Raw genomic sequence first — 17,365 nt, forward strand, 5'->3', positions numbered from 1 at the left:
AACTTTACAGCCTCAGACACAAATGACACACGTAATGGGTAGGACAAAATTTCACTGACAGCTTCAAAAATGAGGTACATTTTATAAAGAGATAAGAATCTTGGCTCCATAGCTCAGTGGTTAGAGCACTGGTCTTGTATAAAGAGATAATCTTAAGTTTTAGAATGTGAACATGAAAATATTATGAAATATAAGAAGGAACAAAATAAGAACAAAATCTAATGACATATTATCATAAACGAAACTCAGGTCAGGTCCGTAGAGATACGGTGACAGAATATAATTGATCCTGCCTCGTTATGCAGTTAGCCACGTAGAACATAACTAGCTGTACTGAAGGAATGAAGCATATGCACACCAAAGATGATGAAGAGATAGTCTGACAGACTGATAGACAGGTAGATAAATAGTACAATTTATGCATATTCATCCATATAACAAGGCAATTGGAGAAGTTCTGGTCTTTTAAGACTAAATCATCTGTGTTGATTTCTGAATCATTTTTGATAACTGATATAGCATAGTGGTTAATGGAATGCTTCTGAAGCAAAATTGCAGGGGTTTAAATTCTGATGTCTCTATTTACTACTTGTATGTAAGTAACTTCAATCCTTAGTATGTCACTTTCCCCCTCAGTAAAAGAGGAGTGATCTGGATAATGATGACGTAATGTTCATGAAGTGCTTAGAGCAGTTGGAGTATTTTGTAAGCATACCATAGATGTTGGCTATTTTGTTGATTATCAATTACTGCAAAGAAATTTGGTGACTTGGAACAACAGTGATTTACTATTTCTCACAATTCTAGGCATTGGCTGGGTGATTCTTCTGTTGTTCTTTACTGGATTTACTGTTGTGGCTGCATTTATCTTGCAGAACTGCTGGGCACTAAGCTTCTCCCAGATTCCCTCATTCCCCAGTTAGGGCTTCATATGGGAAGGCTGGAGCCCTCCTTCTTCAGGTGCTCTCACATCTTCAAGAAAGCTAGAGCAGACTTCCTCAGAACATGATAGTCTCAGGGTTCCAAGAGGGTGGGAGAGAAAGCTGTAGGTCTTTAGAGGCCTTGACTACAGAAATTACACATCATTTCCAACTATATTCTTCAGTCAACAAAAATCCCAAACCGACCCAGATATAAGGGTTGGAGAAATAGACTCTATCTCTGATGGAAGGAGTTTTAATAATTTGTGGCCATGTTTTTATATCCTACCATAGCTATTATTTTTATTCTGGAAATTAGCAGCTTAAACAGAAATCTCTATGCCTACATATAGAAAGAGTGAAAAAACTCTTTATTCAGATTTCAAAAAACTTATGATAAATGCAATCTTGAGAATATAAAATTATAGTTAATAGCCATGAACCATAAGAAAATAATATTTAATATTTTCCCAAAAGGCCAGTGTGTAGTACACAAAGGTAAGTATCATTTTATATTTTTATTGTTGAGGTTGTAACTAATGTCTACTATTTGACACAAAGAACTCATATTGTGGATGCAAACATGCATATATAATTTATATTTGCAAATAAGCTGAACAATATTGGTAACACTTCTTTAAATGAAGATAAGATCTCTGTCACTTACAATATATGTGTTCTTGTGTTGCAGTTTACTCATTCCATATTCCAGGCAAAGTCACTCAATACAGATGATTCTTTACTTGGGCATGTAATGGTGACATTAACAAGCATGGAATTCATGGTTTCAGTGATATCTGTAAATCTTTTTATCTAAACTGGATTTTATTTATTTAATATGTCACAGTCATGAGTTTGAAACAATTCTATGAAAGTTATAAGAAATATCACTGCTATTCATAAAGAACCTTCAAAGTAATAGGAAGCTCTTTAAATCAGTATTTGCGCTACTAGAAAGGAAGAACATCAAAGAAATCAGCAAGGTGAAATGTGAAGAGCACTGGATAGGGATTCCAGACACCTGTGCTGCAGCATTGGACCTTCCAAAGACTGAGTAGCCTTTGACAATTACTTCATTTTCTATAGTCCTCATTTAAATATAAATCATTCAGATGTTGTCAAAAGTCATTGTCTACAATTAAATCATTCAAAAGTATGGGATTTTTCTCTTGTCATTTAGTTATTTATATTATGCGAACATTTTTCTCCTAGAACAGGTAGAAATATGTTTAAGATGTAGTATTTTGCCAGATAATAGATGCTTATGTGTGCAGAGATTTTTTTTAAGATTTATTTATTTATTTGAGAAAGAGAACAAGCACGTGTGCACACATGAGCGGGGGAAGGGGCAGAGGGACAGAAGCAGACTCCCAGCTGAGCATGGAGCCCGACCTGAGGCTTGATCCCACAACCCTGAGATCATGACCTGAGCTGAAATCAAGAGTTGGACACTTAACAGACTGAACCATCCACGAGCCCCTGCATAGAGATTTTGAGAAAGAATAAAAAAGCTATGACTACAACTCTTAAATGTAGACACCAAAGATGACTTAGCAAATTATTAGTGCAAAATCTTTCCTGACTCTTGTATTTAAAATCTACCTATAAAATTCTACTTCCCTAATTAAGGTTAAACAAATGATCTGTTATTTTGTTTTTGTAAACACACAGAAAAAATCTCACACCCATTAAGGACTATAACAATATGAAATGTAATTTTATTCATAGACCTCATAAAGTTTTGCCTTTCACCTATTTGAAGAAGAACAAAACTGTAGTTTCAGAGTATCATGAAAAGTATGAGAGAAACTCCAGGCATATACTAAATAAAGTAATAAGTACTTAAAAATGCACAGCATAGGATTTCTGCAAATGTGCATTGATTGGCCTCAATTTTATTCATTATAAATAATTAAGTTTCAAAACTCATCAGTTTTCCTATATGTAGATTATTTTCTATTTTTTTTTTTTCTATTCAGAACCAAATTTAAATGACTGGCAGGCCTACAAATTGAAAAGAGAGAGAGAGAAAAAAAAGAAGATATGTGAAGTCTGTCTCAAGGAACTGATAACACAACACAAAGGACAAGCAGGCACTTTTATTTTAAGGCACTCAATTAACCTAACTTAAATAGATAATAATTTACACAATCTTACAAAGAATTTAAAAATCCAAAAGCTGTCATAGTTTTACCTAACAATGATTTTGATGTAGTATCTTATGAAATAATTTAAGTGTACAGTTGAATAACGCATACACAATGAACTACAACAGTATTTTTGTATTTTAAGAGGAAATCAGGTGAGATTATTTAAAATGAAGAAATTATTACCTATCTTGGCAAAATTAAGATAATTCCATCTGAAAATCAAAATTGCTTTTGGGTACGTGAAGACTCAGGAAGAATTGGTACCTGAAGAGTCAGGAAGAATTTAGAGATCGGTTTTCTATTAATAAAATGACATTTAAAAAATAATTGCTGATTTTGAAAATTAATGACATTTCAATGAATTACATTCATTTATTTAATCATTTAAACTATTATGAACACCTATTATATATTAGAACCATGCTAGACAGTGAGGAATCAGTTATGAATAAAGCATGCATGATCTCTGCCCTCAAGGAGTTTAGAGCATAGTGGGAGAGAGAGATGAGAAAGCAAACTACAACACACTTGGTGCAGGTGAAGAAAGTGCCCAAACACTGAAGTAAGGCCTCATCTCAGATTTGATGATTCAAATACAGCTTCCTGAATAAAGTCATCTTCAATGGGAAAAAAGATGGAGTAGGAGCTAATCGATTAAAAAGTGGAGGTGATAGGAGGCTAGAGGATGTCTCTCATGTGGAGTCTCATGCTGTCCAATTATCTAATGACATTTTTTAAAGCAAGATAAGCAAATAATTAGAGCTTAGTTGAGAAGAGGTAATGATTTTGCTTGATAAAACAATATATCTTCGAATTTTCTAAGACAAATATCTTTTTGTAAAAAAGATATCTTTCAAGAGTTTTAGTCATTCATTCACTCATTCTTCCAACATATAATTATCGAGTTCTTTCTATGTGCATGTACCTTTCTTGGCAAGAAATTATAGTAAACTTCCTGCACTAAGGAAACTTACACTCGCAAGGTAAGACAAAAAAAGACATACAAATTAAATAAATAATATAGTGTTAGAAGGTGATATGTGCTATGGAAAAAAACAACCAGATATGTGGAATAATAAAAAAAAAAAGGCCAGGGTGAGGGAGGTTGTGTGTGTGTCTCTGTGTGCACATGTGTGCTTACAAGCATATGTATACATTTTTAAATAGGATAGTCACAAAACAATTCTGAAAAGGTATTTGAGAAAAAAATGTGTTCATGATGCCAAAGTAAGGAGAAGCATGGCTATTTGGGGGAGGATGGTTTTAGGCAGAAGTAACAGCAACTGTAAAAGTCCTGAGGCTGGTATATGCCTGGAAAGCTCAGTGATTAACAATGAGACAAGTGTAGCGGCAAAGTGAGTGAGTAGGAAAGTATTGGGAGATGAGGTCATCCAAAGAAGCAATAAAAGTTCATATACTATAGATCTATGTCTTTTACTCTGAATGACATAGGGAGTCCTCAGAGGGTTTTGAGCAAGGAAGTAATATCATTTGACACGTTTTAGAGATTCCTGTGGCTGCTATGTGGAAAATAAACCATAGAGGTCTAAAAGGGAAAAGAAATGGATTGATTAGGAGACCATTGCTGTAATTTAGTTACAAAACAACGGTGGTTTGGATCACAGTGTTAGCAATGGAATGGGTGGGAAAAAAAACTGAATTATACATTCATTTAAGTATAGAATGGGTAGGATTTAGTGATGGTTGGATGTGGATGTGAGGGAGAAAAAAAAAAAAAAAAAAAAAACCAACAAAAACAAAGACAAAACTCCAAGATTACGCAACTCCCAAACATTTCCTGATAATAAATTATAGTAAACAGAGACTTTTTGCACAGGTTGCTTCTCTCCCTTAAGTTTTTATGGGCAACAGTCCTGTTATTAAAGTCAGATACTTAGTCAGGATGGAGACATCATTTCTGTAGCATTTCCTTTTCCTTTAGGCAAGCCATCCCAGTGATTTGACCTTATAGTTGTCTGCATGAATTTCCCACATCTTTCTTACATCTGGGAAAGCATAAATGAGACATGCAAAGCATAAATGAGACATGCAAAAGTGACAGCCCCATAACCACCAAGGGGAAAAACAAAGTGGTTTATTTAAAAATATAAAAAAGGGTGGGCACTAAAGCAGAGTGAAACTTGACCCTCACATCTGTTTCCCAGGGGACCACACCTATAACAAACCTAAGCATAAAGAGATGAATTTGTCTTCCACTCATGGGATAAACAAGAGAAAAATAGTTTAATGCCAGCAGTCAGAACAACAGATAAGAATGTCAGAAAGCACTAGAGATGTTGCGTGCGTAGAAAATAAGTCAGGAAGATAGTAGGAAGGGAAAAATGAAGAGGGGGGAAATCGGAGGGGGGAGACAAACCATGAGAGACTATGGACTCTGAGAAACAAACTGAGGGTTCTAGAGGGGAGGGGGCTGGGGGGATGGGTTAGTCTGGTGATGGGTATTAAAGAGGGCACGTACTGAATGGAGCACTGGGTGTTATACGCAAACAATGAATCATGGAACACTACATCAAAAACTAATGATGTAATGTATGGTGATTAACATAACATAATAAAATTAAATTAAAAAAGGAAAAGAAAAGAAGCCAGGGTCATTAATGTGATTGCAGAATCTTTTTGACTAGACTAGCCTTTTGACTTGCTCTATTTGGCCTTTGACTTGTCTTCATGTCCTATTTTTCTTGGAAACCTGATTTCAATAAAGAGACAAGCTACAGGTTGAAAGACCACATGGAGAAAAAGCCAGTTATCCCAGCCAAGGCCTTCCTAAATAAGCCAGTCTCCTTATCTTCAGATGTATAGGAGAGCTTAGCCTAAATCAACAAGAGTCACTGTAGTAGGCAGAATGATGGTCCTCAAAAGATGTCCATGTCCAAATCCCCAGAACCTCTGAATATGTCACATTATATAGCAAAGAGAAATTAAAATTGCAGATGGAATTTATAATGCTAATCAGCAGATAAGGATATTATCCTGCGTTATCCGGGTGCGTTCAATGTAATCACTAGGGTGATAAGAGTGAAAAAGGAGGCAGAGGGGAAGTCAGGGGAAGGGAATGAAAAAAAGGGATTGAGCCATCATTGCTGGATTTGAGGTTGGGGAGTGGCCCACAAGCTGAAAAATGCAGGCATCCTCTAAAAGCTGGAAAGACAAGGGAATCAATTCCTTCCTAGGGCCTCCAAAAGAGAACATGGCTCTGTAGACCTTTTGATTTTAGCGCAATGAGACCCTGTTGGACTCTGACTTACAGAACTTTATGCTAATACATTTGTGTTGCTTAAGCCACTAATTTTGTGTTAATCTGCTACAACAGCCATAAGAAGCTAATAGAGTCACCTATCCAACCTGCAGCTATGTAGGGATGAGTGAGCACTCTGAGGAAAGATGAAACACCTAGCAGATATGTAGAATGATGAGCAAAAATAGTTATTTATTATGGGTGAAACAGATAACGAAGATTAAGAATACACTTGTAATGAGCACTGAGTAATATACAGAACTGCCAAATCATCATGTTATAAATAATAAAATAAAACGTAGTGATTATTATAAGTCACTGAGATTGGAGGTGTTTGCTACACACACACTGCCAAGCATGTTTGTGGAGTGAAATATACTAACTTTTTTTTTTTAAAGTTAGAAAAGAAAAGGCTCCAGGGCTTAACTTTGAGGACTAAAAATATACAAATTGATGGGTATAATAAAATAAATTATAAAATGAACTGCAAAAAAAAAAAAAAAAAAAGCCAAAAAATAAATTTAGTTTTCAAAAATGAAAGATTGGGTGTTCCAGGAGCTGGGTGTTTCCTGAAGACACTTTAAATATTAATAGACAACCTTTCATAAGACATGTATGGATTAGAATAAAGAACAGTGCATATGGGCAAGAAAACAAACTGAGTTCTAATCCTCAAATGCATTCCATCTACCCTCTACTGTGCCACAGTTTCAGAGTTTTGATGTGATTGACTTTACATCTGGGTTGTCCTTGGGAGGACCATGGGGAGGTCCATGGGGAATGAGCCAGGTGGTTTATTCCCAACCGCTCATCACAGTGATGGGTTCAGTTCACTCTTTCAAACTGGAATGAAGTCTCAGACTTTCAGCTGATAAATGGAAGAAGAAAAATTTTCTATCCTTCTGGTATGAAGAAAGTTAAGCAGTACAAATCTCAGAGAAATAGAGCTAGATCCATGAAACTAGTCCCTTTCAATGCTAAAATACATCTCCTGTATTGTTTAAATACATTCTAGCTGAATTTATATTACTTGCAGCTTCTTGGCTCCTCTAGAGTCAGACAACTGTGAATTTAAATTTCTAGTCTATTAATTGCATGTAAAATAGAAATACAATTTAAATACTTCAATGAATTGGTGTGAGTGATAAATAAGATAATGGGTGATCCTTTTGGTTATTTTATTTTAGGAAATATTATGTAAGAAAAAATGGCTCTTATATAGGAGAATGAAAAAAAACCAAAGCCATGCTTGTATTAGATGAAATGTGAGATCCCTTTAGTTTCTCAGAACAAAAGGTGAGTGCTGAATGCAGGTGAGGGAGGTAAGGGCTATTTCGTATCTATTTGGGAAAGAGGACCAGTTTCAGGAATAAAAGATAAATTATGTTGCTATTTCCAATTTCACCAAAGATATTTGAGATATTTTGTTAGGAAATTTCATTAACAGTAGTCTCTATAAATTTGGAACAACTCAGCATATAGAGATAAGTGTTTTTACTGTCATTATCATTATTATTGTCTTTAAAATAAGTGTAAAGAGTATTTAATCAAGAATTTTATGATGAATTCTGATTCAATATGAAAAAAGCTATTCACGTTACTAAGACAAAAAAAAATAAGAAAATCCAGGGAAGGTAAATTGTTGTTAAACTAGACTCTAGTTGTACCATTGAGTCATTTTCTAACAAAATAAACAATGGTTGTTTTACGAAACAGTCATGGTTAGTCCTTATAAAAGTTCATGCAGTTTTGACCCAAGAACCTCATCTCATGTGGAATTAACTGGAAAAGACTGTGAGAAATTTTCTAAACACATTTATTTTCTTTTCCGCCTTAAAATAACCAAGTTTGTGAATTCTATCTCTCTTGATTAAAGGTGTACAACAACATACAGTGCTGGATTTTTTTTCTTTAAAAGAGATATATGGTAGGGCTAGAAATAATAACAGCACTTTATTTTTTTATGAGGTTTTTTTTTTTCTTAAAGATTTCATTCATTTGACAGAGAAAGACACAGTGAGAGAGGGAACACAAGCAGGGGGAGTGGGAGAGGGAGAAGTAGGCTTCCCGCGGAGCAGGGAGCCCGATGGAGGGCTCGATCCCAGGACCCTGGGACCACGACCTGAGCCGAAGGCAGATGCTTAACAACTGAGCCACCCAGGTGCCCCAATAATAGCACTTTAAAAAGTAAAAGTCAGACTACATGACATTAAGGTCCCCTACCAAGTACATAAGGCGTGATTCATAGTTTTAAGGGGCAAGCCACTAATGTTTCTAGTCCTAGTCCCTAGAAAAATAGACATAAATCCCATGAACAACTGAGTGACTAGCTTCTTTTTGAAAGTATCAATATGAGCATCACCTTGGGAAATTAAAATTATTCATTCAATCTTTGAAACCCTTTATTCTCACACATAATTTTTAATTGTTTAAAGTGGACCAAAACAAAAATAAATAAATCACTAAGCTACCACCACAATTCCCATTACTACCAATAATAACATTGAAACACTACCAATTTACTCTTTAGAGAGTTTTTTTTCCCCTCCTAAAATAGAAGTATTTCCTTTTATATCTATAGCATATAGGGTTAGTTAAGTATAACTAATAACAAGGGAAGCCTTGTTAATATGAGTAGACTGTTGATGACAGAAATTATAACCTGAAAGATCAATAATTTATAAGACAATGAGAGTTTTTACCTTCAAATATCATTTATTATTTTATTAGGGAAAAATAAAAACTAATTAAAAAATAGAGACCCTCTAAAGTCGTGTACTTTATTATTTTTTCAAACTTTTGAGTATAGTTGGCACACCATGTTGTATTAGTTTCAGGTGTATAACATTGTGATTCAACATCTCTGTATGTTATGCTCACCACAGTATAGCTGCCATCTGTCACCGGACCATGTTATTATAATATTATTAACTCTATTCCCTATACCATACCTTTTAATTCATTCCATTACTGGAAGCCTGTACCTCTCACTCTTCTTCACCCATCTTGTTCTTTTTTCAACCCCCCTTCCCTCTTTCAACGATCAGTTTGTTCTGTGTATTTATAGACTTGATTCTGCTTTTTGTTTGTGTATTCATTTGTTTTGTTTTTAGATTTCACATATGACTGAAACATATGGTATTTGCCTTTTCACTTAGCATAATACCCTCTAGGTCTATCTATGCTCTTTCAAATGTCAAAATTTCATTTTTTATGGCTGTGTAATATTATACACACACACACACATGCACACACACACATACACACACCTTCTTTATCTATTCATCTTTTTTTTTTTTTTTTTTTTTAGAGGGAGAGAGCAAGTGCAAGTAGGGTGGGAGGGGCAGAAGGAGAGGGAGAGAGAATCTTAAGCAGGCTCCATGACACAGGGCTCAATCTTATGACCCTGAGATCATGACCTGAGCCAAAGTCAAGGGTCCAACACTTAACTGACTGAGCCACCCAGGCCCCCCTATCCATCATCTATGGATGGACTCTTAGGTTGCTTCCATAGCTTGGCTATATACCGAAAGATACATATATCTTTTTGATTTAGTGTTTTCATTTTCTTTGGGTAAATACCCAGTGGTGGAATTATTGGGTCATATAGTATTTCTATGTTTAATTTTTTGAGAACCCTCCATACTGTTCCACAGTGACTCTACCAATTTACATTCCTATGAAGAGTGTATGAAAGTTCCTTTTTCTACACATCCCCACCAACACTTGTTATTTTTTGTCCTTTTTTTTAGTCATTCTGACATGTACTTTAAATAGGCAGATATAACTAAAGCATAGACACTGCACAGTTGCAATAATATTTATTTATATTTGGTCCGAACCACAAGTCTAAAGGAAATCATTGCTTTATTCATAATTTAAGCATCGGTTTGCAATGCAGGTCATATCCTTAAGCCTTTTAGGTTTAAAAATTAAATAAACTTGCCTCTCTTCTCTTACTAATGCAGGAAAATTTGTAAAAAGGTAAGATCAAAAAGCAGGCACTCAAATTATATTTTGTTTAATGAAAAACATTCACATTCTCAAAAAAATTCATCAAGCTAGACGCTTATTTTGATAAAGAAGATATTGGTATCATTGTGTCAAGCTACAAAATAGATAATTTGCTCTGACTGTAATCCAATAATGTATCAAATATACTGTCAATTATTAGTAAAACTAGATATAACAAAGTAAATGAAATTGCTCCCCACAGTCAAATAATCGTAAGGTGTTTCTTTTCTCTTCATTTTGTGTTAGTGTATCATTCAACAATAGGCCATTATCAGTAAAGATTGATTATGCTATATTGATGTTTACCAAACAAGGCATGACCATTTAAATAGACATAAGGAAGTTACAAAATGATTTATCCTCTATTTTTAGTAAATGCACCTGTATATCATGACTAAGTGGATTTGAATGAATGCCTTTACAGATGTACATGTGATAAAGAAGGCGTGGTAGAAAAATAAAAAAAAAGATAATGTGAAGTCAACAAGTCAATCTGTATTGTCATTCAAAGATGAATCTGATGCTCTGGCTGTTGACCTTAATAACCAAATTGTCATTAATTCCTTTCTAATTGTTTTACTTTATTAGATGTAATTCTTATTCTTTAATTCTTCAGTGGGCAAATAAAATCCTCTATGGATGAAGCATGTCTTCAACTACTTTTGTATCCCTCAGAATTCTCAGTAGAGAATAATGAATGCAGGAGGTACTAAATACATACTTGGTGTTTGAATGCATGGCAGTCAATTTCGGGAAAATAACATGAACAAGTCATTCCAATAAGTTGTGCAAAAAATGTTTCAGTATTCTAAGCAAACTTTGTTCAGAATTTAAGAGAGGACTCCTGCATATTCTTAATTTAAACATTATTTTGCATCTGTGGTTTCCCTATTATACTACATCTAAAGTGGATTCTAAGAAGATTTACATGATACCAGGCAATTGGGAAGGCTCTTTGCCCTCAAGGACTAGTAATAAAGGGCAACGGCACTTCAGAGTAAGGTTTTAAAGGAATTGATACTCTATGCATATCAATTTACAATATGTATCTTTACGCAAATAAGTTCATAGCATACATGCCAATGAGACAAATGATTGACTAGCTCAAATGCTGAGCTGCTCTGATTCTAAGCTGAGCCACAAGAATGTTTGATGGTTTACAGAGGAAATGGATCATTGATCATGTTTCGGTTGAATAGGGAATCAGTTTGCAACCAGAATTAACACAAAAGAGCAGAGTTTAAAACCAGTTTGCAGGTAAGCAATGGGCAGAATATAGTTTCCAGATTAGAGAAGAAGAATGGTATTAACAAAATCATTGCTGGTATAAAAACAAACTGTCAGCAGCTATTTTGTAGAAAGCTTTAGGGAAAAGCAACATCAAATAAACCTGATTAAGGGGTTGTCACTACTTGCCTAAAGAGGAAGGATAGGAAACAAATATCAGAACGTCTTGCAAGTATAATTTTTCTTAAAATGGGGGCCAAACACACCTTGCAGCAGATTCATTGGCTGTGTGTGTATGTATGTGTGTGTGTGAGAGAGAGAGAGAGGGAGAGGGAGAGAAAGAGAGAATATATAGACTGTCGGGCCCTCCCGTGGATATACTGAGTTACAAATTTAGGGTGTGGAGTCTAAGAGTAAGTAATCCTTAAACACACTAAGAGTGAAAATACCATACATTACCCTTAAATAGCACAGCCATCATTATACAAAATTCTCTAGTGGGTTCACTAGAGAAGTTGGGTTCAGTCCTATTCAATGAATCCTTTTGTCAAGATTAGAGTGTTTAAAGAAGAGAGTTTAAGAAAGCAGACAGGACAGCTAAGTGGTGGACCTTAAATAATATCTTATTTCAGAGTCCTGGAGAACCAAAACCTATGAATTACAATTAGGGCTCTGCATCTGGATCCTTAAAAATAAATAAATAAGAGACACTCAACACAAACAAAAATTTGTCATAAAATTATTTGAAGAATTCCAAAAATCTTTAAAACACATTATACATCAACATCACTACCAGTAACTGGAATTACAACACTAATTTGAATAATACAGAAACCATCAGACTCTTTCATTTATAAATTATTACAACAAACACAGTGTTAGGCACTGTTGTGACCCCTTAAGTTTCCAGAAAAACGGACAAGAGAGGAACTAGTTACAGTGCATTGTGCCCTGGGTTATGTAAGAGAGGCATGTCTAAACTGAAGAGCAGAGAAAGTTTTTCTCAAGGAAGCAGCAATTTAAGCCGATCTGAAGCCTGAGCTATCTCAGTTAAGGATATAAGCAATAGGGCTTCAGGTGGAGGAATAGCATGTGCAATATTTCCTAGGGAGTAAGAGTATCATGGCTCTAGGGTGAGAATTCCGTGATTTAGGTTCCTATTCCCTCACTTACTAGATTTGTGACCTTGGGCAAATCACATCACATCTTTAAACGTCAGTTTCTTCATCCTAAAAATGGGAACAATAATAATGTTATGTCATGAAGATATTGTTAGGATCAAAGAAGAAAATGCAAATAAAGTTCTTCACCTGGCAATGTGCACACAGTAAGTGCTGAACATGTTAGTCATCAGTGTCTCTCACTGTCACTGCGGTTGGTAGAAGGGAGAAAGAAGCAACAGAAGACTCTGGAGTGCCTTGTAAAAACCAGGTGAATCTTTAGCAAATGTCTAAAGCCACTGAACCAAACAGGAACTTCGATGGCTTCTGAAAATACTGCAGCCCATCCACTTAATCTTTACTAAATAAACCACAGATGAATTATGGACAAACTAATCATAGTCTCATCTTTGAGCTATGTTTTCAAAACAGCAAATAGGCATAGGAACAAGCGCAGAATTTACACCTCACTTAAGCCAAGTTTTCAACGTAAATGGGAAGCTTCAGTTGGCAAAATTAGAAGCTTTTCGTTGGTAGCCGTAATACCAGTAATTGGTTACAGAAGCATCGGCGTGAGGCCAATGTAATTAAACAAAACATTTGTCTCTTAGGTACCTTTCCTTTGAAACTTAAATAATTGACCAAAATTAATGTCAATCCACACACAAAAATTACGTAGTTAACAAAATTATTATTTCTTCCAAATATATTTTGATTCAAATAAAAAGTATTACCTATTTTCTTTTTTGTTTGGGGTTTTTTGTCGTTCTAGTTTTGTTTTTTTTTTAATGAGCTTTCATTCTGATTTATTTTTATTTATTTATTTATTTATTTACAAGGTATTTTCCCCATTTTTGCTCTTGCTTTGATGTTTTTATTATCTTGTTTCTTTATGTTATTGCTCTGGATATTTTTATCAAAATTAGAAAAACTTCAATGCTAATATAAAACTCAATGTTTTAAGAAATCATTGAAGATAGAGTCACCATTGGAAAATAGTATTTTTGCTTTACTCCTCCAAGCTTGAAGCAGTTATGTTTGTTACCTGTATAATTAGTGGTTGTATATATTTGCTTTTTCTTTTGAATTTTTTTTCCTTGTATCTTACCTCACCATTGAGTTTGTCTATATAATACTCATAAAGTCTAAGACCTATTTATCCCATAATTTCTTCCACGGACTGACACTATTTAGAATATTAGCAAAAAGTTTCTTAAATGCTATTATATAACATTTATTAATGCCTTATTACATGCTAGGATTTGCACTAATTGTTTTACAGATATTAACTCATTTAATTCTCACAACCATCTTATGTCATAGATGCTATTATTTAGTATCTGGGAAGTCTAATTAACTTACCCATGTCACACAGCTAGTAAGTGGCAAAGACATTATGGAAACCAGAAACTTTGGTTCCGCAATCTAGAAGCTTAACCAAAATATTTATTTACTACTCTGTGCAATAGATTCACACACACACACACACACACACACACACTTTCCACTCTGTGTGTTTCATTTTGAAGACAATAAACCTATATTGGGTGTATTATGTAGGGAAATGGGAAAAGAAGTGAAAATGTGGTCTACTAGTTTTGTTGTTTTCCTGTTTTTTGTTTGTTTGTTTGTTATTTCCCTTTGTTATTTTCTTTTTTCTAAAAGAGAACTTGTGTATACTGAATGCAATTCACTCTATTAGGACTTTAAAATGAAAAAAGAATGCTCACAAACTGTGCAGACAGAGAATCTGGATCTCTGTTATTGGGTGAGCTGATATGGAAAGTATAGTGAATGTATGGCAGTTACAAGCAGCACATCTGATGGCCAAAAGCAACATGAGTAGATCTACAAAATATTTAGATTATGGTGAAAAATTAGTAGACAGAATGAGATATTTAATACAACCATTAAATTACATTAAAAACATGCATATGCAATATGAAATAAACATTTGATAGGAATACTTATGAACAACAACAAAAAAAAAACCCCACTGTGTATAAAAAATCTCTCTTTTGTGTAGGAAATGACAATGGATTTGAGACAAAAGTGGTGCATAAGAAAGTATAAAAAACAGGTAAAAGCTTTGCATAGTTCAAAGATGGTGATGTGCCAAGAGGTGAGACATCTTATTAACTCACCCTCAACACCTGAAATACAAATATATATAATGAAGGAAAGATAGAACGAAACAAGGGAGGAAAGAAAGAATGAAGGAAGAAAGAAAGGAAAGAAGGACACAGAAATCAGAACTCAAAAAAATCCAGGCTCATTTTCTGCTAGGATGCAGGAATATAGCTTGAGATCCATCAGACTTGCCCAGGCAAGGTATTGATTCAAATAGGCAACTTAAGATACTCGGTTCTTCATGAAGTTCTCATTTTTTTTGCTTTCTTCCAGTGATGATGGTAGTAAAATATGAATATTTTCTGGTGACAATACTAAAGATTTTTCAGTACAGGTCTGAGACTCTGCAAGAGCAATGCTGCTAGTGGTGCTATCAATTGCAGTAAAGTCAAGTATCTGCCATTCACTGCCTCATGGCTACAGTGGTAATGTTTCCCTTCATCAGGCCAATTCAGGTGTAGAGTATCGAGCATTTCTTCTAGAAACATAGCCTCCAGTCTCTGAATCTATTCTTCTCCATGACTGTATGAGCCACTTAATATCCTGTATTAAAGACCTTTTCTGTTTAAACCAACCAGAGTAGATTTTGTTTGCAACTAAGAAAACAGACATTAAAAACAAAAATTGTTCCCCAAAGAGAAATGTTTCAGGCAACAGTCTTTAAGGGAATGGGAATATAGACCCTGTGCCTTGCCTTAGTTGTATTTCAATGTAGCAAGGACCTATTTAGTATTCAGGGGTGGTAATCTAACAATGCCTGGTATGTAACGGCATGTTTCATCACCTGAGGTCCCCTCAAAAAAAAAGGGCTTCTGGAAGGTAATATTTTGGGTGACCAAATTCCACCTGTTTTAGTATTATAAAAGTATGAGAAATAGATGAAATATGGAAAGAATTGGCTGTATCCAAGTGCACTGCAGAATTTAAAGAAATAAGAAGCTTAAAATTTAAATTTTCAGCTCAAGTCATATTGAGATCATCAGAGAGTCTCCCTGCCAAAAGTCCTCTAACTCAAGTGAGAAGGATAACAGAGCTGCACATCAAAATCCAAATCTTATTTCATAGAATTCCAGAATTGTAAAAATGATTGAACTTATTGCATTGCCTTATGAGAAAATGAGGCCACTTATTGGAAGAAAAAGTGAAATCCTGAACATTGGAATACAGATATGTGGAAGAATTCAGATAAGTCCGAATATTCGCAACTTCTAAAATTTACTGAGTCTCTCTTGCTACTGGATTCAGTTGTTCCACACTTGACTGAGGAAGTGGTTTATTCACGTCTTCATTACCAAGCCCACACCTTATCTAAGATTGTTAACTGATAGATGGAAGCAATTCTCTTCCTGCCCAAACCTATTACTCCATCTGAACTCAGAATACCAACATTTTCTTGAAAGCCAGTTATCTAGTCAATATTGGGGGCAAGAAGCTTCTTGGATATAAGACTCCCAAGATTCTATAACTTAAATTTGCCAAAGCATAAGAAATGTGTGGAAAAATGGATTTTATGAGTTTCTCACATGTGTAAGAGTTGGAAACAATTTAATTCAAGCTAGTATAAATGCATGATTAGAGATTCTGGATTCAATGTGCTTCTCCAGGTCACTGGCACAAGTACTAAATGTTTCTTCAATTTGTTGACCAAAATCTGGACTGAAAGGTGGCCAAAGTTAAAATAAAGTTCTAAAACTAGGAATTCCTTGTTTTTTGGTTTTTGGTTTTTTTTAAGATTTTATTTATTTATTTGAGAGAGAGAATGAGATAGAGAGAGCATGAGACGGGGGAGGGTCAAAGGGAGAAGTAGACTCCCTGCCAAGCAGGGAGCCCAATGCAGGACTCGATCCGGGGACTCCAGGATCACGACCTGAGCTGAAGGCAGTCGCTTAACCAACTGAGCCACCCAGGCACCCCAGGAATTCCTTGTTTTAATGTAGAAGAAGGAATTAAATGACCTGCTGAAATATAAGTGCTAAAATGGATTTATATTTTAAGACCTATGAAACTACCCACATCTTCAGGAGACATTTTCTTTTCATGATGATAAGAAATAAATTCATGGCAGTGCCACAATCATAAACAAAATCTCTATATTTTCTGTTCTCTATACTTGAGAACACAGAAGTTGAAGCTGCAGCGAAATAATTTTTGGTTTCTTTAGGGTTCAGTTGTGGAAAAGGCTAAATAGTAGCACTTTCTATTAGAAGGGGTAGGCATAAATTTCATAATATGCAGCAGGATTTGGATGGCAAAAAGTCTAGTACTCTGGCTTCAAAGACCAAAATTATGGGCCATTTGATTTGTGCCACTAAAGACATGAAGGTCAGGGGTGCCTGGGTGGCTCAGTCGTTAAGCATCTGCCTTCGGCTCAGGTCATGATCTCAGGGTCCTGGGATCGAGCCCCACATCGGGCTCCCTGCACGGCGGGAAGCCTGCTTCTCCCTCTCCCACTCCCCCTGCTTGTGTTCCCTTTCTCGCTGTGCCTCTCTCTGTCAAATAAATAAA

The 17,365-nt window shown here is 35.2% G+C and overlaps 1 protein-coding gene across 15 annotated transcripts in view; it reads right to left on the bottom strand.

The window, feature by feature from the left end:
- Positions 1 to 17,365, bottom strand: part of EPHA5 (EPH receptor A5) — a 343,456-nt gene that overhangs the window by 141,963 nt on the left and 184,128 nt on the right. Inside the window, exon 6 of one of the 15 annotated variants that reach the window (XM_078068735.1) lies at positions 12,431 to 12,799. The exons of 13 other annotated variants lie outside the window; for them this stretch is intronic. In XM_078068735.1, coding sequence (XP_077924861.1) covers positions 12,795 to 12,799 — 5 coding nt within the window. In that variant the 3' untranslated portion in view covers positions 12,431 to 12,794. Of the gene's footprint in view, positions 1 to 12,430; positions 12,800 to 12,898; positions 12,940 to 17,365 lie in introns of those variants that run through there. One more of the 15 variants, XM_078068734.1, reaches the window with a different exon arrangement.

Source organism: Halichoerus grypus, chromosome 3, assembly GCF_964656455.1.
Source record: "Halichoerus grypus chromosome 3, mHalGry1.hap1.1, whole genome shotgun sequence".
NCBI lineage: Eukaryota > Metazoa > Chordata > Mammalia > Carnivora > Phocidae > Halichoerus > Halichoerus grypus.